The 27,343-nt window shown below is 44.2% G+C and overlaps 1 protein-coding gene across 8 annotated transcripts in view; it reads left to right on the top strand.

The window, feature by feature from the left end:
- SMG6 (SMG6 nonsense mediated mRNA decay factor) overlaps positions 1-27,343 on the top strand; it is a 248,399-nt gene that overhangs the window by 131,844 nt on the left and 89,212 nt on the right. For 7 of the 8 annotated variants that reach the window (XM_055258403.2, XM_055258404.2, XM_055258406.2 and 4 more), the window contains one exon: positions 6,370-6,571. In XM_055258403.2, the coding sequence (XP_055114378.2) occupies positions 6,370-6,571 (202 nt within the window). Of the gene's footprint in view, positions 1-6,369; positions 6,572-8,776; positions 9,021-24,651; positions 25,081-27,343 lie in introns of those variants that run through there. The other variant, XM_063629634.1, reaches the window with a different exon arrangement.

The raw sequence follows: 27,343 nt of genomic DNA, 5'->3' as shown, positions 1-27,343 counted from the left end.
TAAGAAGACGTGTTGGAGTGGTTACAGCTAAAAGTTTGGAGAGGCAGGAACCGTGAGAATCCGCACCAGGGAGGCCGCCGAGGGCTCCACTCATGCCGTGGAGATGTCAGGATCCCCTAGGGGCTGCTCTTTCCCAAACGTAGAGTGCTGATGGGTTTAGCACACCATAGTGATATGACAGAGGCTATACATATGAGGGTGGCTTTGGAGAACTGAAATCAAATAAGGCACCAACCCCGTGCATATTGGGGGCAGTGGATGGTAGAGGTGCTCTGATACTTGAGAAATCCTGGAACGAGGTTACTGTGACCTATTGCTGGCCATAGGGTTCCAGCTGCCCTGCTTAGAACATGGAGAGGTTTATATTCTTGCAGTAGGGCAGGATGACTAAGCTTCAGAATTTGATTTGCCCTTTTAGGCAAAATTGATTTAGGGTGAGTACTCTCCCAAAGTCCCAAGTTGACTTGTTTGTATAAACGAGAAAGATAGAAAGGATTATCTTCATCTAAGTCTGGTACTCTTTAGTGGTCACCCAGTAAACATCTCTTATTCTTAGAGGATGGTATCTTGCTGCTCATATCTTAACTCCTGGAATGGTGGCCTTTGATACCTTTGTCTCTTCTTTGTATCATGTGGCATCTGGATGACACATTGTTGCTAGAAATCTCCAGGAGCTACATAGAATTCTCCCCATCTCCAGCCCAGCCCAGGGCTTCTTGAGCTACCTAGCACTGAGGTACCAGAATCAAATCCTTCGCCCACTGCAAACAGAGTTAGCATGACATCTTGGCTTTCCAAGAGGCGTACTAAGCCATTTCAAGCCCAGGTATTATTCTTTTAACTCTGCCAGACTTACTGGATTCAAGTCCATTTCTGCTATTAGCTGCTGAATTCCTGCAGTTTTCTCCAGTGGAGTGAGAAGCTCTCCAGGGCAACAGTGGTCTTATGTTAGCCTCTGACCTGTATGTGGACAGTTGTAGGCTAGGATATAATGGCCCACAGGGAAGCCGTTTGAAAAGGCAGATATTGCATGTCTTAGGCGTGGTTCTCTTGTTACAGCCATTTGTCTTTGTACCACATGGGTGTCCTCTTTTTCGGCATCCTTGTGCCTAGCTTCTGTGCCATCTTGGCTGTATTTCCAGATCTCCTCACTCCCGGAACCAGAAGACCCAACTTGTTTCCCATCTGTACTGTTTCTCTGATCTTCCATAGCTCTGAAACACAATGCACGGCTTCTTCTCACTCAACTCTTTCCGGGTTTGTTCTGCAGCTGTGGAGTTTGAATGTTAGTGTTTAAACAAGCTGGTATTACACAGGAAATGGCCACCTCCACAGGCCCCAGCAGGCTTGTAACATGGGGTCATTGTACTTGATATTAATCACCAGTCAGCTTGTTCCCCCAGTAAAATATGAAGGAGTGTGTGAGTGCCTCGTCCTCCTTAGACTTGCCAGGAAGTTGGACTGAGTCTTGGTCAGGCGTTAGTGCTCCACTCTTTTCAGACTCTCTCCTCCTCTCAGTCCTGCCCCAGTGGAGCTTTCAGAAAAAGTCCTGCCTGACCCCTTCCCTATGAAGCTGGCAGACTGCCTTTCTGAGTTCTGGGCAAGAAGGTAGATTATTGTGGTGTAACGTGTCTCACCTGGCGTACCTTAATCTGTCAGAGGATGCTGCAGTTGGGTAAACTCTCCTGTGAGAAAAGCAAAATTTTAGGGACACAGAAACCCATGGCCCCTCTTCTCAGATACTTCTCAGTTCTCAGGGCTTCTCAGTTCCCTGGATGTCAGCTGCCTTTCTACAGCTGTTTGCAGAACTCACCTCAGCCTGAAGGGTTAATCTGATTCCCCAAGTCAGTATCCCCCAAACAACCAGCCAGGAGTGTGTGTTGGTTTGTTTCTGTGAAATGTGTTTCCCCAGTCACCTGGGCTGGCCTGGGCTGCATTGTATCGGCCAGCAGCTGCTCTGCACTCAAACTGACAGATACATTAAACCTTGGAATTCTGAGGCAATAAAAAGTAAATTAACTCTTATTTTTTTCCTTTCCTGGTGGACTAAGTGAATGCATGTCTGTAGGGAAGCAAGTGAGCCTTGGTTCTGAGTGCATACTTGTAACTAGTCACTGCTGGTTTGTCCCAAACTAGGATCTGGCTTTCAGACTCCAGCCAGGGGTCTGCTGTCCTGGTGTGTGGTGTGTTCTGTGGGGTTGGGCAGTGGGTCACCTTGCAGCTGCCGATCCCTGCTCACCAATCACATCACAGCTGCTGAGAGACTCCCTGGCCATCATTCTGGGAGCCATAAACAGGCTCATTGGACACAGTTGCGTATTCTCTGGCTGCTTTGTGTCTGCTTGGTGAAGAGTCCACCCTAACTTTAGTGGGATATTGTGGACTCTGGGAATTTCCCTAAAATATGCATTGAACCAGAATAAACCAGAAGGACCTGCATGAGTCCACAGCACTCTAGAGGGTCCATTTAGAGTCAAAAGTTGTTAGAGATTATTTGGGAAACCTTTTGGGAAGTTATTTCCCAAGCATTTCCAAAAGATTGGCAGCTGTTTACAGATCCTCATTGCCACCCGAATTTGACTTTTGGCTCCTTGGCCCAGGCCAACCTTGAATCCATAGGGTCTAAGGGTTGCTGTTGGGTGAAGGTTAGAAGGTGCTCCTGGTTGGGATGAGGAATTAAAGCAGGAAAAAGCTAAGCTTTTCTCCTTCTACAGACAGGAAATCCTATGTTCACCCACAGAACTGACCTCCCAGCCCAGAGGCCTGATTGGGGTAAGCTGAGGTGATGTTGCCCAGCTTCCAGGAATTAACCTCATCCTTTTGCAAATATCTTAACTTTTGAGTTCAGACATCTCACCTGGTTTTCCTTTTGTTTCTTTTTTTTTTTTTTGTGACGGAGTCTCGCTCTGTCGCCCAGGCTGGAGTGCGGTGTCGCAATCTCGGCTCACTGCAAGCTCCGCCTCCCGGGTTCACGCCATTCTCCTGCCTCAGCCTCTCCGAGTAGCTGGGACTACAGGCGCCTGCCACCACGCCCGGCTAATTTTTTGTATTTTTAGTAGAGACGGGGTTTCATCGTGGTCTATCTCCTGACCTTGTGATCCACCCGCCTCGGCCTCCCAAAGTGCTGGGATTACAAGCGTGAGCCACCGCGCCCGGCCCTCACCTGGTTTTTCAAAGCGCCTCTTCCTTTGAGTTTCCTGACACTCCCTCACTCCTGTAGATAGTCACTGTGTAGCCCTTGGGTCTCTGGATAGTTGTGTTCATGTCTGTGGTGTTCGATGAAAGGAGATAACTGATGATATGAATGTGAACTGAGTTTGGGTGATCCCACTGAAACACCAGAAGAAGACAGCTACTCACAATCAGAGTACAAGACCAATCTGAATTAACCAGAGCAGAGATGACCTCTCTTTGAAGCATTTTGTGTGTTTCCTTGGTTCTGCACAGTCTAGCTTGGCTCTTGGACCACATTTATTTATATTTCTGAGTTGGGAACTCTGGGCACTCCCTATGTCTTTTGGCATCAGCTGCTTTCTTACAAATCAACATTGAGGTGGGGATTCTCATCCACCTTATTTTTGCAGTGAGTCTTAAGGTTTTGGTACAAGGTGGGTGGTAATGGGCAAAAAGGCATATGTGGGCAGGGGTCCCTAGTGGTGGCCAGCAGTCTCTGGGAGGAGTCAGTTTTGGTTTATCTGAGCCTTAGGGGACAGGAGAGCATGGTAATGAGAACCACATGGTACCACATATTTCTTCATCTTGGATCCAAGATGGTAGGGGTGGGAGGATGAGAGAGGGATGTGGGGCCTCCCACTGTGGCAGCCGTGGGTAATTTTCGGCCGCCTCTCTCTGGCTAGGGATGCTGCTGCCCACACCACCCCCAACCCCCAACTATGTCCTGCAGCAGCCTTGACCTGCACAGCACCAACCAGGGCCCCCAAGCCAAGAATTCAGCTGGGAGACTTTTCACCTTCTTCCTTCTCACTGTCGTCTTTCCTGTTTATTTTCCAAATTGCTGCTCTGCAGCCGAGCAGTGCCTGTTGGCCAAAGCTCACCAGTGCTGTGGGATCAGACTCAGGCAGTGGGCTCAAGTGGCCAGCAGGGCACTGGGGGAGGAAGCGGGGAACTGGAAGAGCCTCCCTGTGCGTCTCCCATGGGCAGCACTAACCTCGGAGGCGGCCCTGAGCAGCCCTATCACATCCGGTGCTTGTCTCTGCAGCCGGGACCGGAGGATAAACTATCAGGGCTGTGGGGCAGTGCATCATTCCTCTTATTATTTTCTTCTCTGCAGATGGGGTCGTGGAAAGTTCAGTTCCTTTTAACCCTCGAAGTTCTGTTTATTCTACAGCTGGTAGCCTGAATGCTGCGTTTCCCATTACATCACAAAGGAGCTCAGGCAGATCTCTGCACAGAAACGTGTTGCAACTGTTTATTTTTTTCCATATTTAAACATTTCTGACAGCCAAACCCGGCTGAGCCAAAAGATGGAGCTTTGTGAATGAGTCTGGTTGTCGGTGTCTGTGCTGAGAGAGGCTTTAGAAAACTCGTCCCTCTGGTGATTCTTCCCAAACATGTTCTTTTTCCTGGGTAAAGCCTGTGAAGCAAGTTACTTCTGCAGTACACGTGTGTTGATTATGTGCCGTTGTGTGATTAATGGGGCTGTGTTCTGTCTGGTTCCCAGGACACTCTTGAAAACAAGATGTTTCATTTCATTGCCTTTTCCTAGTGCAACGATTACAGTAAATAAACCATTGCAGCCTCCTTCCACCTGGAGCCAGTCAGGGAGTTCCTGTACCTCTGCACCACTTTCTCCCCCACTGTCAACTTCGGTGGCATGTCCCTTGAATGCATTCTTTTCTGCCATCTCCCAAAGATTCTTGGTCTCCAGGAGAAACAAATTGCTTAGATCTGAGGCCCCTCCCTAGTAGGACTCATAGGCAGTAACTCCACTGGGGAGATTCCAGGATGATGATTCTTTGTTGTTTTTAGCGAGAGGGTCTCACTGTGTTGCCCAGGCTGGTCTTGAACTCCTGGCCTCAAGTGATCCTCCCTTCTCATGTTCCCAAAGTACTGGGATTACAGGCGTGAGCCACCACACTCCGCCCAGGATGATTCTTGCAGTTCTCTTTACATATTGCCTCTTGCCAGTCTAGCTCATGAATCTAATTGTGAAGCTTTTCTTTGTAATTCTCCTATGCATCTCTCTTCTTTTAGAGTAAAACTTAGCATTCATAGGATACTATCTGTTCCAGACTCCTGGTTAGGTGCTTTCCTGGAGAAGAAACCCAAGTCTGTAGCCTTGGCAGGCCCTGTATGTTTACCACAATTTGTAGTATCCCTGGGCAGACAAAAAAAAAAACAAAAAAACTTTATGGATCCTCAGCACCCACCAAAGCAGGAATCTGACCCACAGTCGATTTTTGACAAATGATGGTGACAGAGAAATGAACCTCTTTTTTTATAATTCTACCCTGAAATTTCAATTAAGGAGAGCCAAACTTTGCAGTTTCAAGGTTTCTTCTCAGGTTCAGCCAGGACCTGGTGATACGCAATTAGGACAGCCAGCCATCCCAGTTTGCCCAGGACTGGGGGGTTTCTGGGGACGTGGGACTTTCAGTGCTAAAACTGGGACAGTCCCACAAAAACCAGAATGGTTGGTCACCCTGTATCTAACCTTCCACAAATGAGAGAAAGAGAGGTGTGGAATGGCTGAGACAGCGCTGATGAATTGTGGATAAGAGGCTTTACCTTCCTGTGAGGATCTTGATGGGCCAGGAATGAGGTTTTTGTTTGTTTGTTTGTTTGTTTGATTGGTTGATTGATTGATTGATTGATTGATTGCCTGCCTATATATAGGGAAGAGATTTCTAAAGCATTGTAGGAGGAAAACATGCATGACTCTTGCTGTGTTGTGACTAGACTCTCCATGGCTGTGGCTGGAGGAGGAGAGGCTGGTGCTCAGTTGCTGTCTGTGTGGCATATAGTTGGCTGGACAGCAGTGGGGAATTCTGGGAGCAGCCTCAGGCACTGGGTGTCTAGAGTGTTTGAATAAGCGTTTCAGGCACACTGTCTGGAAAGATGACAGGACCCTGCATTAGGCAGCTGATTCTCTAAATTCTTTTTCCTCTCTGGTGAGGATTAAAAACTCCCCCTAATCAATTTCAACTTTGCATAGAACCACATACACATACCTCAGATTGCTGCCTTGGGCACAGTTTTGTTTCCTAGCATTTTTGGGGTATGATTTCCTGGCAGATGCCAGCCTAGACAACATTTGCTGCAAGTACTTCCCTGCTCACAAGTACTGAGAATACTCTTTTTTACTGGCCCCTCTTTAGAGCTGCTCTTTTCTTACCTTATTTCTCACAGTGTTGCTGTGGATGTGTGGTCGACGCTGGCTGATTTCTGTAACATACTGACTGCAGTCAATCAGTCTGAGGTGCCACTGTACAAGGACCCGGATGATGACCTCACCCTTCTTATCCTGGAAGAGGATCGGCTTCTCTCGGGCTTTGTCCCTTTGCTGGCTGCCCCTCAGGACCCCTGCTACATGGAGAAAACCTCGGATAAGGTCAGCCCCAGGGCAAACATCCCTCCCCATTCGCCCCTCCTCTTAATTCTCCAGACTTTTATTCTTGGGAAGTTTTCTGTGCAAATGGAACATGATTAAGTCATTGAGAAGGGTGTTAAGGGAAAATATCGACCTTTTAGCCGCTGACATCCAGCTCTGTGTCCTGAAAAAAAAAAAAAAAGCCCTCTCGACTTCCTTTGGTGTGTGTGTGTGCTCGCTGGCATGTTGTATATACGATCATTTCCTCACTTGTTTAAATAGTGCAGCTTGTGTTGGCAGTGCTCTCACTCAGCTCCAAATGGTTTGCATCATGCTTAAAGCACCCTCCTTTCTCCCCCTTCCTCCCTGCCCCCCTCCGCCACAAAACTCTGCACTAGGAAAACAGCCAGGGCTTTTTCCCTTCTCTAAGGAGGAGAGTGATAAATAGGTGACTAGAGAGAAGCAGACACCATGTGTTAACTTAGAAAAAAAAACTTGTAGGAATATGAAGCATTCCCCGCTGCCTGGTTTCTATTTTCCTTCCTCTGAGGACTGTGTTTTAACCTGAATGTTTTTCTTGCCTGTCTGTTTATAGAAAACAAAGCTGATTCCCTGTTGCACTGATGGGGACTGTGGAGCTCTTAGTCTCTGCTTAACAGTTGGGTTTTCAGCCAGGTAAAGAGTAGGGTAGTCCAGTCGACTTCACATTTCTCATGTGTAATAACAGTTACTAGGCTAGGGAAGTAGTAGCCACCGAGCTTGGGAGTGAAGTGCTGTGTGGAGGCAGGAATACCCTGTGACTGACTTCTCTGCAGAGTAGTGAGCATCACATCCCCTGGGGGACAGGCCTTCGGGGAGGCTCCACAAATGTCTTCTCAGGAGGAAGTCTTTTGACCTAGATGAAGTATATACTAGGGACATAGGGAGATGTTAAAAAAAAAAAAAAGTAAAAATTCCAAACATGAGCCACAAATATGAGAGACTATGTAGAATATAAAGTCTTGGCCTGTTGCAGTGGCTAACACCTTTAATCCCAGCACTTTGAGAAGCGGAGACGGGCGGATCGCTTGAGCCCAGGAGTTCGAGACCATCCTGGGCAACATGAGAAACCTGTCTCTACAAACAAACAAACAAACAAACACACAAACTGTTTTTAGTATAAAAGAGTATTTGTTCACTGTGGAAAATTTGGAAAACACACACAAATAAAAAGAAGAAAGATTATCCGTAATTTTTCTTTCTACCCAGAAGTAAGAGCACTGTTATTTTGCTGATCATATATAATCGTATTTAATTTCTAGTATACACACACACACTTTCATTTTCAATAAAACTGGAGGTTATATTAATATTTATATATACTATTTGTTTTTATTTTATTTTATTATTTTTATTTTTAGATAGGGTCTCACTCTGTTGCCCAGGCTGGAGTATGGTGGCACAGTCTCAGCTCACTGCAACCTCTGCCTCCCAGGCTCAAGTAATCCTCTTACCTCACCCTCCCACATAGCTAGGACTACAGGCACCGCACCCACTTTCATACCTAGCTAATTTTTGTATTTTTTATAGAGATGGGGTTTCACCGTGTTGCCAAGCTGGTCTCAAACTACTGAACTCAAGTGATTTACCTGCCTCAGCCTCCCAAAGTGCTGGGATTATAGGTCTGAGTTAACATGCCCAGCTGTATATACTATTTGTAATCTGCTTTTTTCCTAATATTTTAAATATATTCTTATATGGAATCATTTTTTATAGTTACCCAGAATGCTTTTATATTCCAAGATTTCTCTAACCAATCTTTGCTTTATTGAACCAAGAGAATGTTCCCAATTTTTTTACAGTTACGAATAGTGTATCAATTTCTTGTAGCAGAATTTGAGCATATATTCCCTTTGGTTAAATTGCTGTAAGTAGCTTAAGGTTCTAGACATTGATATATCAAAAACTCATACTCCTTGGATGCATTTAATGGCTACTATATCTTGGGAATCAGAGAACCCCTCTTTCCCAAGAGGAATACTTATTTTATGCCTTTCCAACAAAAACTTAGAGTGAAATTCTGCTCTTCTAGTCTCAGAATGGGAAAATAATGGGGATTTGTAGTATGTGAGGCTGAGGACAGCTAACAAATTGTTTTATACATGTGGAAGATGTTGAGTTAGAAGAGAGACTGGGTGACGTGGCTTGGGCCAGAGGATCCTCATACTTTTCTTTTGTGATCACAAGGTGGTCTTGATTCCAGAGGATGCTTTTGGGAGTTCGCTATTGAAGCTGTCTTGTAGTGTGGGACAGGTGCTGAGTAGAAGAGTCCTAACCAGCTTCAGACTCTTCCTTCGCCCCATCTTCATCAGCTCTCTCAGCTCTAGTGTCAGATACCACGTATCTGAGCACAGAGCCAGCAGACCAGCCCTCAGCCTGTGTAGTGATCCACAGGCTACCTAGGGGGCAGTTGCGGCTCAGTGAGACTAAGGTAGGTCTCCACTTCAACGACTGTGAAATAGGTATGTCAAACCTAACATGTCCAAATCCAAACTCCTGAATCCTGCCCCACCTGCTACCCGCCAACCTGGTCTTCCTTTACCCTTCCCCATCTTGGTAAATGGCAGCTTTGATTTTTGGGCTGCTTGTGTCAAAATGCTTGGGGTTATTCTTGGCACTTCTTTGTCACACTTCCATATCTAATCCATCAGCAGGTGATGTCTTCTTTACCTTCAGAACACATACAGATACAATTCTGTCTTCCCACTGCGCCTGGTTCAGTTTGCTGAAATGCCTTCTGACTGGTTGCTCTGGTTCCTTCCCGCTTCTACTCTTCAGTCTATTTTTAAAATATCAGTGAGATCATGTCATTTCTTAGGTCAAAACCTTCTGATGGTTGCTCCTCTCACTTAGAGTCCAAAGTTTTCACAGGGCCTACGATGCCCTCCATTATCTGACCCCACCTCCATCCTGCTCCCAAGCTCTCTGACCCCAGGTCCTCCTACTGTCCTTCAACCCAGTGTGCTCTAGTCACATCGACATCCTTGCTGTTGCTCAAACCAAGCGCTCATGCCTCAGGGTCTTTGCAATTGCTCTTTTCTTAACCGAGAACACTCTGTACTTGGCTGTGTGTGTGCCTCTTGCACTCCCTTCTGTCACCTTGGTAAAGAGAGCTTCCCTGGCCACATCATATAATCATATAAAGTGGTACTCTGCTTTATTATTCTCCATCCACGGCAGGGGAAAATAACATCTCCTGAGTATCTATCATGTATGAGTCCCCGAGCTAGGTACTTCTGTACAGTATTTCGTTAAGTTCTCTAAGCCCACCATGTAAGTATTATTACCTCTTTTTTTTTTTTTTTTTAAGAGATGGGTCTCACTTTGTCACCCAGGCTGGAGTAAGTGGCACTATCATAACTCACTGCCACCTCAAATTCCTGTGCACAAGCAATCCTCCCGCCCCGGCAGGACCTCTGTCTCCCAGGTTCAAGCAATTCTGTTGCCTCAGCCTCCCAAGTAGCTGGGATTACAGGCACGCCACCATGACCAGCTAAATTTTTTGTATTTTGAGTAGCTGGGACTACAGGCATGTGCCACCATGCCTGGCTGATTAAGAAAAAAAAAAAGTTTGGCTGGGCATGGTGGCTCATGCCTGTAATCCCAGCACTTTGGGAGGCTGAGGCAGGTGGATCACGAGGTCAGGAGTTTGAGACCAGCCTGGCCAACATTGTGAAACCCTGTCTCTACTAAAAATAGAAAAAGTAGCCAGGTGTGGTGGTGGGCTGTGTAATCCCAGCTACTCGGGAGGCTGAGGCAGGAGAATTGCTTGAACCCAGAAGGCGGAGGTTGCAGTGAGCCAAGATCGTGCCACTGCACACTAGCCTGGGTGACAGAGCAAGACTCCGTCTCAGAAAACAAAACAAAACAACAACAACAACAAAAACCGTTTTCTTTTTCTTTTTTTTTTTTAATAGAGACGGGGTCTCACCATCTTGCCAGGCTGATCTCAAACTCCTAGGCTCAAGTGATCCTCCTGCCTCAGCCTCCTAAAGTGCTGGGATTATAGGTGTGAGCCATTTCAAATTTTGTAAAAGAGGGTACTGAGGCTCAAGAGAAAAGAACGATAATAAGCTCATATGGGTCATTTCCATGGCCAACCTAGGAGATGAATCTTTGGGAACTCTTGACCTTTTAGAAATCTGCAAAAGTGGGCGTAGCATGATGGCTTACGCCTGTAATCCCAAAACTTTGGGAGGCTGAGGCGGGTGGATCACTTGAGGCTAGGAGTTTGAGACCAGCCTGGCCAACATAGTGAAACCGCATCTCTACTAAATTAGCCAGGCATGATGGTGGGCACCTGTAATCCCAGCTACTCGGGAGGCTAAGGCATGAGAAGTGCTTGAGCCTGGGAGGTGGAGTTGCAGTGAGCTGAAATTGTGCCACTGTACTCCAGCCTGGGTGACAGAGTGAGATTCTGTCTCAAATAAATAAAAAATTAAAAAAAAAAAAAAACCTGCAAAAGGGCCAGGCATGGTGGCTCACACCAGTAATCCCAATATTTTGGAAGGCCAGAGTGGGAGGAACACTTGAGGCCAGGATCTCCAAACCAGCCAGGGTGACATAGTGAGGCCTTGTCTCTATAAGCAAGTTTAAAAATAGCCAGGTGTGGTGGCAATTGCCTGTAGTCCCAGCTACTCAGGAGCCTGAGGCGGGAGAATTTTTTAAGTGCAGGGGTTTGATGCTCATTATGATTGTGCCACACTGCACTCCAGCCTGGGTCTCAGAGCAAGACCCCGTCTGGAAAAAAAAAGAAAAAAGAAATTTGAAAAATATAAACATTTCCTCTGGCTTCTAGTGTTCGCTACTAGGAAATGTAAAACATATCTCAAGTGCTCATCAGTGGCAGCAATGTGAGCAGCTTTATTACTGGTTGAGATTAGTCTCATGTTTGGTCCTGCCTTGATGCTTATTCTGCAGATATTTACGAAACACGTATTGCCAACACAGCCTGGGAGATCCAGACACATAAGGCAGATATCTTCCTAGTTTGAGAGACAGTTTGTGCCATATATAAAGATGTGAGTGGCACCATAATTGAATTTGAGGAGTTCTTGTGTTTTGTTGAGCTGGTAATATCCCAGTGAAGGCATTGCTTCAAGAGCACTGATTTGGCATTAATGTTAGCATTGTATCTTTGAACCAGAAAAGTTTTCACCTTATATGCCTTTGAGTGCAAATACTCTCTTTGTTATATTCTTTTCTTCAGTAATTTCTGCTCTCCTGATATATTAGATCTGCATTCTTTGTCCTATATGTCACTTTTTCTGTCATCACTTTAATCTGTTTTTGCTTTTCTTCTGCATTCTAGGAAGGTTTCTCAAGTTTGTCTTCTTTATATATTTTTATAGCATTGATTCTACTTTTTACTACTTCTAGTTCAGGTTTTAAGTCTTCTATTGTATAATTTGTTCTCTTACATTATATCTTATAACCTTTATTTTTTTGCCTGCCTTTTAGTCAGTCCCTTTATATCTTTTTTTTTTTTTTTTTTTGAGATGGAGTCCTACTCTGTCGCCCAGGCTGGAGTGCAGTGGTGTGATCTTGGCTCACTGCACCCCCTCCACCTCCCAGTTTTCAAACGATTCTCTTGCTTCAGCCCCCCAAGTAGCTGGGATTACAGGGGTGCGCGCTGCCACACGTAGCTAATTTTTTTGTATTTTTAGTAGAGACGGGGTTTTGCCATGTTGGCCAGGCTGGTCTCGAACTCCGGATCTCAAGGTGATCTGTCTGCCTCAGCCTCCCAGAGTGCTAAGATTACAGGCATGAGCCACTGTGCCTGGCCTCAGTCCCCTTATATCTGTCTTTGCTTTTCCATTTTTCATTTAGCATACTTCACAGAGTCTATAATTTGAAGAATTCAGTTGAAGGTCAGGAGCAGTGGCCCATGCCTGTCATCCCAGCACTTCAGGAAGTCAAGGCAGACAGATCATTTGAGCCCAGGGGTTTGAGACCAGCCTGGGCAACATGGCAAAAACCTGTCCCTATAAAAAACATAAAAATTAGCCAGGGTTGATGGTATTACACCTGTAGTTCCAGCTAATCAGGAGGCTGAGGTGGAAGAATTACTTCAGCCCTGGCGGTCTAGGCTGCAGTGACCTGTGATTGTGCCACCATACTCCAGCCTGAGGGACAGAGCAAGACCTCGTCTTTAAAAATAAATTCAGTTGAAAGAATATAGCAGATAGTACCTTCTTTTTCATTTGGCATTTTTTTCCCCAAAATATAATTTGTTTCTCTATTTGTGTGCTACATTCTCCTTTTTATTAATATATTGCAGATTGTTTTCTTAGACCTCAGCTTTAGTTTCTACAATTTGATGCTGGTCACTTACATTTCTTTGAACAAAGAAAGATACTTGCTTTGAACAGATTAGGTAGATTCTCACTGGATACCTTGTCTACAGTATTTATTTATTTATTTATTTTTATTTTTATTTTTTATTTTTTTTTGGCAATGGAGTCTGGCTCTGTCTCCCAAGCTGGAGTGCGGTGGCATGACCCCCTGGCCCACTGCATCCTCCACCTATCAAGTTCAAGTGATTCTCCTGCCTCAGCCTCCCGAGTAGCTGTGATTACAGACACCTGCCACCACGCCCAGTTAATTTTTGTATTTTTAGTAGAGACAGGGTTTTGCTGTGTTGGCCAGGCTGGTCTCAGACTCCTGACATCAAGTGATCCACCCACCTCGGCCTCCCAAAGTGCTGGGATTGCAGGCGTGAGTCACCGTGTGCGGTGGCATGACCCCCTGGCCCACTGCATCCTCCACCTATCAAGTTCAAGTGATTCTCCTGCCTCAGCCTCCCGAGTAGCTGTGATTACAGACACCTGCCACCACGCCCAGTTAATTTTTGTATTTTTAGTAGAGACAGGGTTTTGCTGTGTTGGCCAGGCTGGTCTCAGACTCCTGACATCAAGTGATCCACCCACCTCGGCCTCCCAAAGTGCTGGGATTGCAGGCGTGAGTCACCGTGCCTGTCCATTGTGCTTGTTTCTTTGTGTTTTTGAGACAGGGTCTCACTCTGTCACCCAGGATGGAATGCAGTGGTGTGACCATAGCTCACTGCGGTCTCGACCTCCTGGGTTAAAGCGATCCTCCCGCCTAAGCCTCCTGAGTAGCTGGGACTACAGGCAAGCATCACCTCACCTGGCTAATTATTTTTACTTTTTTATTAGAGGCAAGGCCTCACTGTGTTGCCCAGGCTGATCTCAAACTCCTGAGCTCAAGTGATCCTCCCGCCATGGCCTCCCAGAGTGTGCCCATAGACAATAGTTGAAATCCCCTGCTCAAGTATAGAGTTTATACACATTGAATATCCCTAGTCCAAAAATCTGAGATACAAAAGACTCTAAAATCCAAAGCTTGATTTCAGATTTTCCAATTAGGAATGCTCAACCAGTAAGTATAAAATGCAAATATTCCAAAATCTGAAACACTTCTGGTCCCAGGCATTTTGGGTAAAGAATAACCTGTATTAGCAAGTCATTAACCTCAAGGGAGTGGGAGGGTGACCAAGTGGTGTGCAATGTCAATAAATGAATTTATTTTCTACATTTTCTGTTCTGTATACAGTGGAGCTACTGTATCAGAGCTATCATTCATGTCTAGTTTTCAGTTTTTTTTTTTTTTTTCAGTCTCTTTCATATAAACGATAACTGCAGTATCCTGTCACCTTCTTGGAGCTACCATGTGAAGAAGAAATTCTGTCATTGGGCCACTTTGCATTTAGTGTGGGAATTTGCCTTAGACCTCTCTGAACTGCTGAACCATTGCGAATGGTACTGATTTGTAGCAGTGAGAAAGCATCCAAGTGGTGGTCTGCGTCTGCCTCATGAGCTGTCCTCACCCTTTGTGGTAGGCAAAGTAACACCCCCACCCCAAAGAGGTTTATGTCTTCAATCTCTAAAACCTGTTACATGTTACCTTACGTGACAAAAAGACCTCTGCAGATGTCATTAAGGATTTTTTTTTTTTTTTTTGAGATGGAGTCTCGCTTTGTCACCCAGGCTGGAGTACAGTGGCTTAGTCTTGGTTCACTGCAACCTCTGCCTCCCAGGTTCAAGTGATTCTCCTGCCTCAGCCTCTGGAGTAGCTGGGACTACAGGCACGCGTCACCACACCCGGCTAATTTTTGTGTTTTTAGTAGAGATGGGGTTTTGCCATGTTAGCCAGGCTGGTCTCAAACGCCTGACCTCAGGTGATCCACCTGCCTCAGTCTCCCAAAGTGCTGGCTTACAGGCATGAGCCACCACGCTTGGCTGGTTTTTTTTTTTTTTCCTTTGAGACGGGAAGTCTGACTCTCTTACTCTATCACTCAGGCCGGAGTGCAGTGGCGCGATCTCGGCACACTGCAACCTCCACCTCCTGGGTTCAAGTGATGATCCTGCCTCAGTCTCCCTAGTAGCTGGGATTACAGGTGCATGCCACCACGCCCAGCTAAGTTTTGTTGTTGTTGTCATTGCCGTTGTTGTTTTCTGAGACAGAGTTTTGCTCTGTCGCCCAGGCTGGTGTGTAGTAGCATGATCTCGGCTCACTGCAACCTCCGTCTCCCGGGTTTAATCGATTCTCCTGCCTCAGCCTCTTGAGTAGCTGGGACTACAAGCACCTGCCACCATGCCCAGCTAATTTTTGTATTTTTAGTAGAGATGGGGTTTCACCATGTTGGCCAAGCTGGTCTCGAACTCCTGACCTCAAGTGATTTGCCCGCCTCCGCCTCAGCCTCCCAAAGTGCTGGGATTACAGGTGTGAGCCACTGTGCCCCCCTCTGGCTAAGTTTTTGTATTTTTGTACTTTTAGTACAATAGGGTTTCACCCTGTCATTGTTGTTGTTGTTTTCTGAGACAGTTTTTCTCTGTCGCCCAGGCTGGAGTGCAGTAACGTGATCTAGGCCCACTGTAACCTCCATCTCCTTGGTTCAAGGGATTCTTCTGCCTCAGCCTCTTGAGTAGCTGGGAATACAAGCACCTGCCACCACACCCGGCTAATTTTTGTATTTTTAGTAGAGATGAGGTTTCACCCTGTTGCCCAGGCTGGCCTCGAACTCCTGACCTCAAGTGATCTGCCCTCCTCAGTCTTCTCAGAGAATAAACAACTACATAACCACCAAGCAAGCAGCTCAAGAAACAGAATAAGATAAGGGCAATGAGTTACCAGTTCCATTCAGTCCTGTGTTGGTCCTAGTCAGTACAGTAAGATGTGAAAAAAAAAAAATGAAGTATTAATAAGACTGTTGGAAGGGAAAAAATAAAGCTGTTTTTATTTGTAGATAATAACATGATACATTTAGAAAATCCCCAAAAAGGATAAATTATTAGAATTATTCTAATAAGTAAATGGAGCACAGTTGCTGGATATAAAGTCATTATACAAAAATCAATCCCATATCTACATACTAGAATCAAACAAAATGAAGATTTGGTGCCTGGCACGGTGGCTCACACCTCTAATCACAGCACTTTAGGAGGCCAAGGTGAGAGGATCACCTGAGCCCAGGAGTTCGAGACCAGCCTGGGAAACACAGCATCTCTACTAACAATTTAAAAAATCAGCTGGGCTTGGTGGCCTACACCTGTGGTCCCAGCTACTTGAGAGGTTGAGTGGGTGAATCACTTGAGCCCAGGAGGTTGAGGCTGTAGTGAGCTGTGATCATACCACTGCACTCCAGCCTGTGTGACAGAGCAAGACCCTGTCTCAAAAATAAATAAAATAATCTTTGTATTACAAAATAAATGTTCGTTTAGAAATACTTTAAAAATTAAGATTAGCAGCCAGGCATGTTGGCTCACACCTGTAACCCCAGTACTTCAGGAGGCTGAGGCAGGAGGATCACTTGAGCCCAGGAGTTCAAGACCAGCCTGGGCAATATAATGAGACCTTGTCTCTATAAAAAATTAAAAAATCAGTCAAGTGTGGTGGTGTGCATCTGTAGTCCCAGCTACTTGAGAGGCTGAGGTGGGAGGATCACTTGAACCAAGGATGCAGAGGTTGTACTGAGCCTGCATTGCACCACTGCACTCCAGCCTGGGCCACAGAGGGAGACCTTTTCTCAAAAAAAGAGAGGAAAATCAAGATTAGCAATACAGAAAAGAAAAGATTTTCTTGATCCACTACCCAGAGATAACTACTGTTTCTTGTTCCATGTTGCTCCATATGTTCCAACCTAGAAGGATGGCTGATAGGTAGATGGATGACTGGATTTAAGTGAAGTTTTTTGGTTATTTGTTTATTAGAGACAAGATCTCAGCTGTGTTCCTCAGGCTGGTCTTGAACTCCTGGCTTCAAGCAGTATTCCCACCTCAGCTTCCTGAATAGCTGGGATTGCAGGTGCAAACCACCATGTCCAGCACTGATTTTTTTTTTTTTTTTTTTTTTTTTTTTTTGAGATGGAGTCTCACTTTGTCGCCCAGGCTGGAGTGCAGTGGCGCAATCTGGGCTCATTGCAAGCTCCACCTCTCCCGGGTTCACACCATTCTCCTGCGTCAGCCTCCCGAGTAGCTGGGACTATAGGCGCCCACCACCATGCCCGGCTAATTTTTTTATATTTTTAGTAGAGACAGGGTTTCACTGTGTTAGCCAGGATGGTCTCCATCTCCTGACCTCGTGATCCGGCCACCTCAGCCTCCCAAAGTGCTGGGATTACAGGCATGAGCCACCTTGCCCAGCCAATTTTTGCTTTTTAACAGAAATAGAATCAAACTTTATGTTTTGTTTTGTATGTACTTTGTTCACTTAGCAATAAACTAATTTAAATTTAAATAAACATTTAAATTCATGTTTGCCTATAACATGAATTTAAGAGCTGCACAATATTGTATGAATATATCATAATATTTGTTTAGTCCTCGATCATTAGACGTTTTATAGGAAGTTACTGACTTTTATCTGTATTATAAACGATGCCATCTCAGGCAGCCTTACACATAAGTCTTTTGTTCTTGCCCTTTGAGATAGTTTCTCCTTCTTAGACCTCCCTCTCTATCATTTCATAGATATTTAAAGGGACTCAGAATAGTTCCCGAGGATAAACAAAGAAGGAAAAGTTCATATGAGTGGAATAGAATGCTCAAGACTGAATTTATCAGCATCTTTCCCCTGGATTGAATGTTCTTCAAATCTTGGAATGCCCTGGATTCAAAAGCATCTCAAAGTCTAGAATTTGAGTCTTTGAAGAGAGAATTTGATTTTTTTTTTTTAGACAAATCCTTGAGACTTGAGAGTGCTCTGAGTGGTACTAAATATATGTAGTCTTATCTACATCATTTAGGAGGTGTGTTCAAGGGCAAAAATACAAGAGTAGTGACAGTGCAGTGTCTAAGGACTAGAAGATCAGGTCCAATGTCCTGGACTCCAAACTTTGGAGGCAACATTGCTTATAGATGAACAGTGACTAATGATGATGACTGGTATATGAAAACCTGAAGATTAGTGAGCCGAGATCGCGCCACTGCACTCCAGCCCAGGTGACAATGTGTGAGACTCTGTCTCAAAAAAAAAAAAAAAAAAAAAAAAAAAAAAAAAAAAAAGGCTGGGCTTGGTGGCTCATGTCTGTAATCCTAGCACTTTGAGAGGCCAAGGCAGGCGGATCAACCTGAGGTCAGGAGTTTGAGACCAGCCTGGCCAACATGATGAAACCCCATCTCTACTGAAAGTACAAAATTAGCCAGGCTTGGTGGTGCACACCTATAATCCCAGCTACTCGGGAGGCTGAGGCAGAATTGCTTGAACGCAGGAGGCAGAGGTTGTGGTGAGCCCAGATCGTGCCACTGCACTCCAGCCTGGGCAACCAGAGCAAACTCCATCTCAAAACAAAAACAAAAACAAAAAAAAACAAGGATCAGTTATGTGAGCATGCCTGCCTGCCTAGCCTTCCTACCTACCTACCTACATACATACATACAACCTTTGTCTCAAGACTTAATAAATATAAAATTAAAATTGGTTAAGAGGAGAATGTATGATAGGAAAAAAAAACATTGATTTAAACTTCCGCCCTGGTACTTTTTGTCTCACCCTTTTTAGTTTTCTTTACTAATATCATATATGTAAAAGAATATATTTTTTTACTTGATAGTTATATTTACTTTTTTTTTTTTTTTTTTTTTTTTTTGAGACAGGGTCTTGCCCTGTTGTCCAGCGTGGAGGGCAGTAATACGATCATGGCTCCCTGCAGCCTTGACTTCCTGAGCTCAAGCAATCCTCCCACCTCAGTCCCTTGAGTAGCTGGGGACTATAGGCGTACACCATCACACCTGGCTAATTTTTAAATTTTTTGTGGAAACAGGGTCCCGCTCAGTTGCCTGGGCTGGCCTTGAACTCCTGGGTTTAGGTGATCCTCCTGCCTTGGCATCCTAAAGTGCTGGGATTACAGGCATGAGCCACTGTACCCAGCCCATAATTTTAGATATTCAAAACAATTTAAGGCCAGGCACGGTGGCTCATACCTGTAATCCCAGCACTTTGGGAGGCCGAGGCAGGCGGTTCACCAGAGGTCAGGGGTTCGAGACTAGCCTGGGTAATATGGTGAAACCGTGTCTGTACTAAAAATACAAAAATTAACCAGGTGTGGTTGTGCACCCTGTAATCCCAGCTACTCGGGAGGCTGAGGCACAAGAATCACTTGAACCCAGGAGGCGGAGGCTGCAGTGAGCCGAGATTGCGCCACTGCACTCCAGCCTGGGCGACAGAGTGAGATCTGTCTCAAAAAAATTAATTAAAAAGAAATTTATAGTTAATACCTTTACTTGATTAATCAACTTAATATATATTTACATACAATGAAATGTATACATTTGAATGTATGGGTGTATATATACCCGTATCAAGATACAGAATATTTATATATTCTGCATAAAGACCACTTCAATCAAGATACAGAATATTTCCTTCTCCACAGAATGTTCCCGAGTGCCTCTATCCCCCATCCTACTCCCTGCCCCAGGCAACTGCTGATCTAATTATTCTCACTATAGATTAGATTTGCCTGTTATAAAATTTCATATACATGGAATCATATAGTGTATACTCTTATCTTTGTTTTGTCACTCAGCATAACGTCTGAGATTCATCCATATTGTGCATTATATTTTTTCAGTCGTTTATTGGTGAGTAGTATTCCATTGTATGGATATATTACAGTTTATCCATTCACTTGTTGATAGATATTTTGGCTGTTTTTATTTTGGAGGGGTATGAAAAAGATGCTGTGAACATTAATGTACAGGTCTTTTTGTGGTCATATATTTTCATTTCTCTTGGGTAAATATCCAGGAGTAGAATTGCTTAGTCATTTAAGTATATATCTAACTTTAAAAGAAGCTTCCAAACTTCTTTGAAGTGATTACACCCTTTTATACTCCCACTAGCAATGTGTGAGCGTTCTAGTTGCTTCATATTTGCCAACTAGTTTTAGCCATGCTAGTAAGTGTGAAGTAGTATCTCATTTTGGTTTTATGTTTTCGGGGGTTTTTTTTGTTTGTTCATTTGAGACAGAGTCTCACTGTCACCCACACTGGAGTGCAGTGGCCTGATCTCAGCTCACTGCAGCCTCCGTCTCCTAGGTTAAAGCGATTCTCCTACCTCAGCCTCTCAAGTAGCTGGGATTACAGCTGTAGCATGCCACCACACACCCACCTAATATTTTACATATTTTTAGCAGAGACGGGGTTTCACCATGTTGGCCAGACTGGTCTCGAACTTCTGACCTCAAATGATCCACCCGCCTCGGCCTCCCAAAGTGCTGGGATTACAGGCGTGAGCCACTGTTCCTGGCTGTAGTTTTAATAGTCATTTTCCTGAATAATGATGAGCATCTTTTTATGAGTTTACTGACAATTCTTATATCCTCATTTGGGAAATGTTCTAATCTGTTTGGCCATTTTTAAACATTGGGGTGTTTTCTTATTGAGTTATAAGAGTTCTTCATATATTCTTGACACAAAAACTTGTCAGATACACATCCTGTGAATATTTCTCGTGGTCTGTGACTGGTTTGCCTTTTTTTTTTTTTTTTTTTTTTTAAACATAGTCTTGAACAGCAAACTTTTTTTATTTTCTTTTGAGACAGGGTCTTGCTCTGTTGCCCAAGGGATCCTCCCACCTTAGCCTCCCAAGTAGCTGGGACTACAGGTGCACGCCACCATACCTGTCTAATTTTTGTAATTTTTGTAGAGCCATGGTTTTGCCATGTTGCCCAGGCTGGTCTCAACTCCTGATCTCCAGCGATCTACCTGCCTTAGCCTCCCAAAGTGCTGGGATTACAGGCATGAGCCACGGCGCTTAGCCTTCCAATGGAATTTTGACTACACAGTAGGGACTTCCACTTTTAACTGTTTCAAATATTCTAGAATTGCCATCATTTAGGACAAAGGCTTTTGAAGGTTTGATGTTTTCGTGGGCTATTTTTTGTGATATCATTATTGTCAATGACAGGAAAAATGAATCTTTAGCTGCCTAAGAGTGAATTCAAGTGTTTCTTAACTACCAGTAAACTCAGAAATAACCAGATGAAATAATGTAAAAGAAATAATATAAAACCTCATTTGTAGTGAATGCTTATCTAGCAATACTTTCTTTTTTTTTTTTTGGCTCATGCATACACCCCTCTCTAAAGTGAAGAGAAGAATGATAAACTGTTCTTAATTCTAGAATGCAGAGGAAAACGTGGTTTGCATATGTGCAGCAGAAAACTTTGGAAGATTGAAATTGCACAATGAGTGTAGGTTGAGCAATTGCTTAACAAGGCATACATGTTCGGTGGGGGGTGTCCTTTGCTCTTGTGCAATTAGGGAACTCCAGAGCTGCCTGAATAGGGGATTTCCTTTTTATTTCTCACATGCCATTTAAAAAATTAACTTCTTCCCTTCTTTTCAATGTTCACTCCTTTTTATTACTCCCTTAAATTCTTATTTGTGGTTTCTTTTCTTTTAAGGAATTACTCAAACATTTATGTGTCCCACTTCTGTGACTTTGGTTAGAAATGCACCTGGGCCAGGTTCTACTGGTGGTGGGAGGAGAGCTTGCTGATGGTTTAGGGATTTCTAATTCAGCTTCTTGTCACCATTGCAATACCCAGCTGGTTCTAAGCATTTGAAATACAGATTACAAATCAGCCAGCATTCCCTGATTTCTTAGTACTAGAATTTTGCAGGCTTTGTAATGAGTGTTCTGAGGTTTTTGCCTGTTTTGGTTTTATTGGTGACCAACACCTCCTGATGAAGATCATTTGCAGACTTTACTGCAAAGCCTAACTTTAAGCTGAAAGCGTAAGAGCCAAACAGTAAGATCCAAAGCTAGACAGGATTGGTTTTGGCAAAAGGAAAGTCCATGCTTTCTGCCTTCTTCCCTTTGGCCTGCTCAATCATACTCATGTTGGATGGTACTCAGTAAGCATGCTTCTAATTGTGATTCCGTTCCACTAACCTTTGTGATAGGGGTACCAAAATCTGATTACCCTCATCTTTGCTCTATTCCAGAGGAACAGGAGAGGTAGTTGGGTCAGTGTGCCAGAAAAGCAGAAGTTAAGTATGTGGATTTCATAGCTGCATGTATGAGTGTTTGTGGGGCAGGGAACTTTTAATGGAAAACATTTGTGTTGCATCAAAAACAGAGTGAGGCCTGGTTAGAGTCTGTCTGCTTTGTCTGTCAGTCTGTTCCCTACCAGCACTAGTCACTGTTCTCCTGGGAGTCTCATGCGTATTGCGGTTTCTTCTGCTCTTGCTAGCCCCTAATCTTGCCAGAGTTTTTGTGTCATGGGTGGCCCCTTGTGCAGTCTGGAATAAGACTGCAAGGTTGGTGACTAATGGCTTTGAAGAAGGTACTTCAGCCCACATATGGGCTTTGGGACCCTTTTTAGGTTAAACCTTAGGAGGGGGGAGGGTCTCCAGCACAAACAGTGGAAGAAACATGCTTAGATACATACAAACGCTTTTTAAAACCCTTCCCTTACTGTTAGCAAAGCATGAACTAGAAGAATGGAGACACACCCGGTGACACCATGCCTGTAATCCCAGCACTTCGGGAAGCTAAAGCGGGAGGATCGATTGAACCCAGAAGTTCGAGACCAGCCTGGGCAACATAGTGAGACCTTGTCGCCACAAAAAAATAAAAATTAGCCAGGCATGGTGTCGCATGCTTGTAGTCCCAGCTGCTTGGAGGCTGAAGTGGGAGGATTGCTTGAGTCTGGAAGGTCAAGGCTACAGTGAGCAGTGATCGTGCCACCGCACTGTAGCCTGGGTTACACAGCAAGACCCTGTCTCAAAAAACAAAAAAAACAAAACAAAACAGAGACAGGAGGGAAAGGCTTGCTGTTTGGGCTTGCCATTTCATTTGTAAGTGCTCATAAGGGATGCACCTGGGTGCCCAGTCTTGCATCTGACAGGCTGATGTCAGTCAGGTTGTGTGTGGCTGGATCTCTTTGGGAAATACAGAAGAAAAGGTGCTAATTTCCCTGAGGATAGTGTCACTACAAGAAGGGCCTGTAATTTGAGCTGTTAACTTTTTTTTTTTTTTTTTTTTTTTGAGAAGGAGTCTCTCTGTTGCCCAGGGTGAAGTGCAGTGGTGCAATCTCAGCTCACTTCATCCTCCACCTCCCGAGTTCAAGTGATTCTCCTGCCTCAGCCTCCGGAGTAGCTGGGTTTACAGGTACCCACTGACCATGCCCGGCTAATTTTTTTTGTATTTTTAGTAGAGACAGAGTTTCATTATGTTGCCCAGGATGGTCTCGAACTCCTGACCTCAAATGATCTGCCCACCTCAGCTTCCTGAAGTGCTGCGATTACAGGCGTGAACCACGGCACCCGGCCTGAGCTTTTTCTAATCTCAGTGCCCCTGAAATTGACATTTGTTCATCATTTAAAAAAAAGAAAAAAAAGGTAAATAAAAGAGCAGCTCAGCTAAGTTTTCTGGGTCCCCAATAAGGTACTCTACCAATGTGGTTTTCACATTTTCAGGTTTTTGGCTGGTGAATAAGATTGAGCTGAAATGCATCTTCCCCTGATAACAATACATTCAAATGCAGGATCAGGAGCGTGTGGATTAAAACCAGACGGTGGATGATTAATACTTTTGCTTATAGAGGTAGACATGGCAGCTTCCTCCATTTAAATGAAAAGGCCTTTTCTCTGCATTTGTATGCACACATGCATATGTGTGCATATGCTTACATGCTTGTGCCCTTTATGTACAAGCTGCGTTTCTGTACCATTTCCTTCCTCTCTTGAAGCACCCAAGAAATGCTGGGAGGACTAAGTTGTGAAGCAGAGGCGTGGAGATCAGACACTGTGGTAGGAGTGGGATATGTTCTCTTCTTCAGGCTCACTGCTTTCGTAGCTTTCTGGGTACTGCTGTAACACACATCTTTTTCCATCTTTTTCCATGGAAGCTACTTGCTCCCTGTGGTCATGTAACCTCATTATAAGAGTCATACTTTTTCATTTAATCTGCTAAATCTTTGGAGGTGGCTATCCTCATCATTTTATTGTAATGACATGAAGAGAAACTTTATTTTCACATGGATACTTTATGTTTTTTCCCTTACCCACTGAAAACATGACAGAGATTTCTTGGTTCATTCGCCGTGGCTCACGCCTGTAATCCCAGCACTTTGGAAAGCTGAGGCGGGCAGATCACCTGAGGTCAGGAGTTTGAGACCAGCCTGGCCAACATCGTGAAACCCTGTCTCTACTAAAAATACAAAAAGTAGCCGGACACGGTGGCACGCACCTGTAATCCCAGTAATCCCAGCTGCTAGGGGTGCTGAGGCAGGAAAATCACTTGAACCAGCAAGGTGGAGGTTGCAGTGAGCCGAGATCACACCACTGCACTCCAGCCTGGGTGATGGAGAGAGACTCCATCTCAAAAAAAAAAAAAAAATATTTCTCAGAGTGTACTTTGTTTTTTTTTTGAGACAACATCTTGTTTTGTTGCCAATGCTGGAGTGCAGTGGCTCACTGTAGCCTCAACCTTCTGGGCTAAAGGGATCCTCCCACCTCAGCTTCTGAGTAGCTGGGACCACAGGTACATGCTACCATGCCCTGCTAATTTTTTTTTTTTTTTTTTTTTTGTAGAGATGAGATTTCACCATGTTGCCCAAGCTGGTCTTGAAGTCCTGAGCTCAAGCAGTTCACCCACCTTGGCCTCCCAAAGTGCTGTGATTACAGCCACCATGCTGTCCCTATACTTTTTAATTAGAGATTAGCAGGTGTTTATTATTAAAAATAGTTTCAGTATTCATTGTTACTAAGTTCTGTGCACATTAACCCCTTCCAGCCAGCAGGCCTCTAGTTAGTCTAGGCCTCTGATTTCAGCTTGAATATACACTTTGCTCTTTGGAGAAACAGAGACCTCTGCCTAAATGAAACAGGACATGTAAAGGGAGGAGGAAAACCAGGCTGAGATTTTGTACCTTTTTAATCTCTAAAGAAGGTTGTATTGTCTCTACAACAAGGAAAAAGTTGAAGGACAAAGGACATAAAATTCTTTTATTCCAACATAAATTTATGTCTGTTTTCTAGTGTTGTCTCTAATTTCAAGGTGAAAGTGGGCTCTGTCTCAGCCCCATCACACTCTAGATGTATGCATCCCCAGGTATCCCCAGTCACCGCATGAAGTGGTGTTCCACCAGTTTACCCCTTTGCCACAGAGACTCTCAGCAACCAAGATTGGTGGGTTTGCATAAGTTAAAATTCACTCTGTTGTACAGTTTTGAGAAACACATGCTTTCATGTAACCATCACTACAATTAAGATATAGAGCATTCTCAACACCCCCAAAAATTCCCTCATGCAACCAGCTCCCTTCCCATCCCCAGTCCCTGACAACCTCTGATGTTTTCTGTCTCTATAACTTAGCATTTTCCAGAATGACTTATAAATAAAATCACACAGTACATAGAGCAGGGGTGTCCAATGTTTTGGCTTCCCTGGGCCACATTGGAAGAAGAATTGTCTTGGGCCACACATAAACTACACTAACACTAACAATAGCTGATAAGCTTAAAAAAAAAAAAGTCTCAAAAAACATCTCATAGTATTTTAAGAAAGTTTATAAATTTGCATTGGGCTGCATGGGCCACGGGTTGGACAAGCTTGATATAGAGCTTTTGAGTCTGGCTTCTTTTCACATAGCATAATACATTTGAGATTCATGCATGCTGTTGCCTATATCAGTCATATGTTCTTTTTTGTTGCAGAGTAGTATTCCACTGTATACATACACTATGATTTGTTTATCCATTCACCAGTTGAACATTTGGGCTATTTGCAGTTCTTGGTGGTCATGGATAGAACTGCTGTAAACATTTGTGCATCAGTCTTTACGTTTCTTAAATGAACTTAAGTTTTCATTTCTCTTGGATAAATACTTAGGAATGGAACGGATGGTTTATATGATAAGAGTATGTTTAACTTTGCTAGAAACCACCAAACTTTTACAAAGTGGCTGTACCATATTGCATAAGCAGTTCCTGTTGTTCTGGCATCATTATCAGCACTTGATACTGTCAGTTTGTTTGTTTTTTTAAATAATTATAATAGGTACGTTGCGATTTTAATTCGCATTTCTCTAATGGCTAATGATGTTGAGCATCTTTTCATCTGTTCATTTGTCATCTGTGTATCTTCTTTGGTGAAGTGTCTATTCACATCTTTTGCCTGTTGTTAAATCGGATTTTTTTCTTACTGAGTCTTGAGAGGTCTATATATTTAGGATGCAAATCCTTTGTCAAATACAAATGCATTGCAGATATTTTCTCTCAGTCTGTAGCTTGTCTTTTCACTTTAGAGACTAAGTTTTGACCGATTAAATGCTGAGAGCTGAAGGGTTCAGGCTCTCTTCATAGAGGAACATAAGGAAATCGACACCTTAGTCAGCAGAAAGATGTGAGGGCCACCCCTTTTGAAGCTGTTTATTTAAAATAAAAGAGAGGGATAAGGGGTGGGCCAAACTGAATTGTCCAGACAGATTTCTGAAGCTTTTTTCAGTTCTTTGTCCTGTCCCCGCCTATGATGTAGCTTCTGGGCTCTTACCTTCAACTGGGTTCCTCACTTCCTGCCATCACTCCAAACCCATCAAGGCCTCTCCGGCTCAGGCCAACTCCAACAGAATACACGAGAGGTCAGGCCAGCTTCTTGCCCATAGTATATTCCAGAGTGAAGAATTCTAAAATGATAGCCTCCAAGGAGTCATTGCTTTGAAGAACTCCTTTCATCTCCAGCTGGACGCTTTTCCAAGCAAGCATCGGCAGAGCCTAGTCAGGGCTCTGACACACAGTTTTCTGCCATGAGAAGCAAATTGGCAGCAGCAGACAGGCCCCTGAGGCAATGGAATTCAGTTCTCAGAACATACTCACCGTGGGTCTCTTTCGTGTTGTGTGGAATTCTTTCCACTGGGCAGCCGCATAGGTGTAGGGAAGATGTCCTGCCCCGTTGGATGAAAGTCAAGAGAAGATACTGTGTGGAATCTTGTCACTTTTTAATTGCTGATCCGTGTTAAGATGTTTTTCTGAAGCAGCATTTGCCACTGACTAGACATTAGTAGAGTTTCTTTTTCTTTGTGCATGTGACATGGATCACTAACACTGCTTCTGATGGTCAGAGGAGGCCTGCCTTAGTGCTGGAGATCTGTCCATTTCTCCAGGACAATGGAGCCTGGTGAAGGCTCTCTGACTTCTGACCCCAGTTGGAGCAATGTGTTCAGAGAAGAATTTCTGAGCCTTCACAAATCTCAGTTTTTTGCATGTCTTTTTGTAAGCAAACAGCA

This window comes from Symphalangus syndactylus, chromosome 20, assembly GCF_028878055.3.
Source record: "Symphalangus syndactylus isolate Jambi chromosome 20, NHGRI_mSymSyn1-v2.1_pri, whole genome shotgun sequence".
NCBI classification, from domain to species: domain Eukaryota; kingdom Metazoa; phylum Chordata; class Mammalia; order Primates; family Hylobatidae; genus Symphalangus; species Symphalangus syndactylus.
The sequence above is the reverse complement of the archived record's forward strand: the minus strand, read 5'-3'. Positions and strand labels throughout refer to the sequence as shown.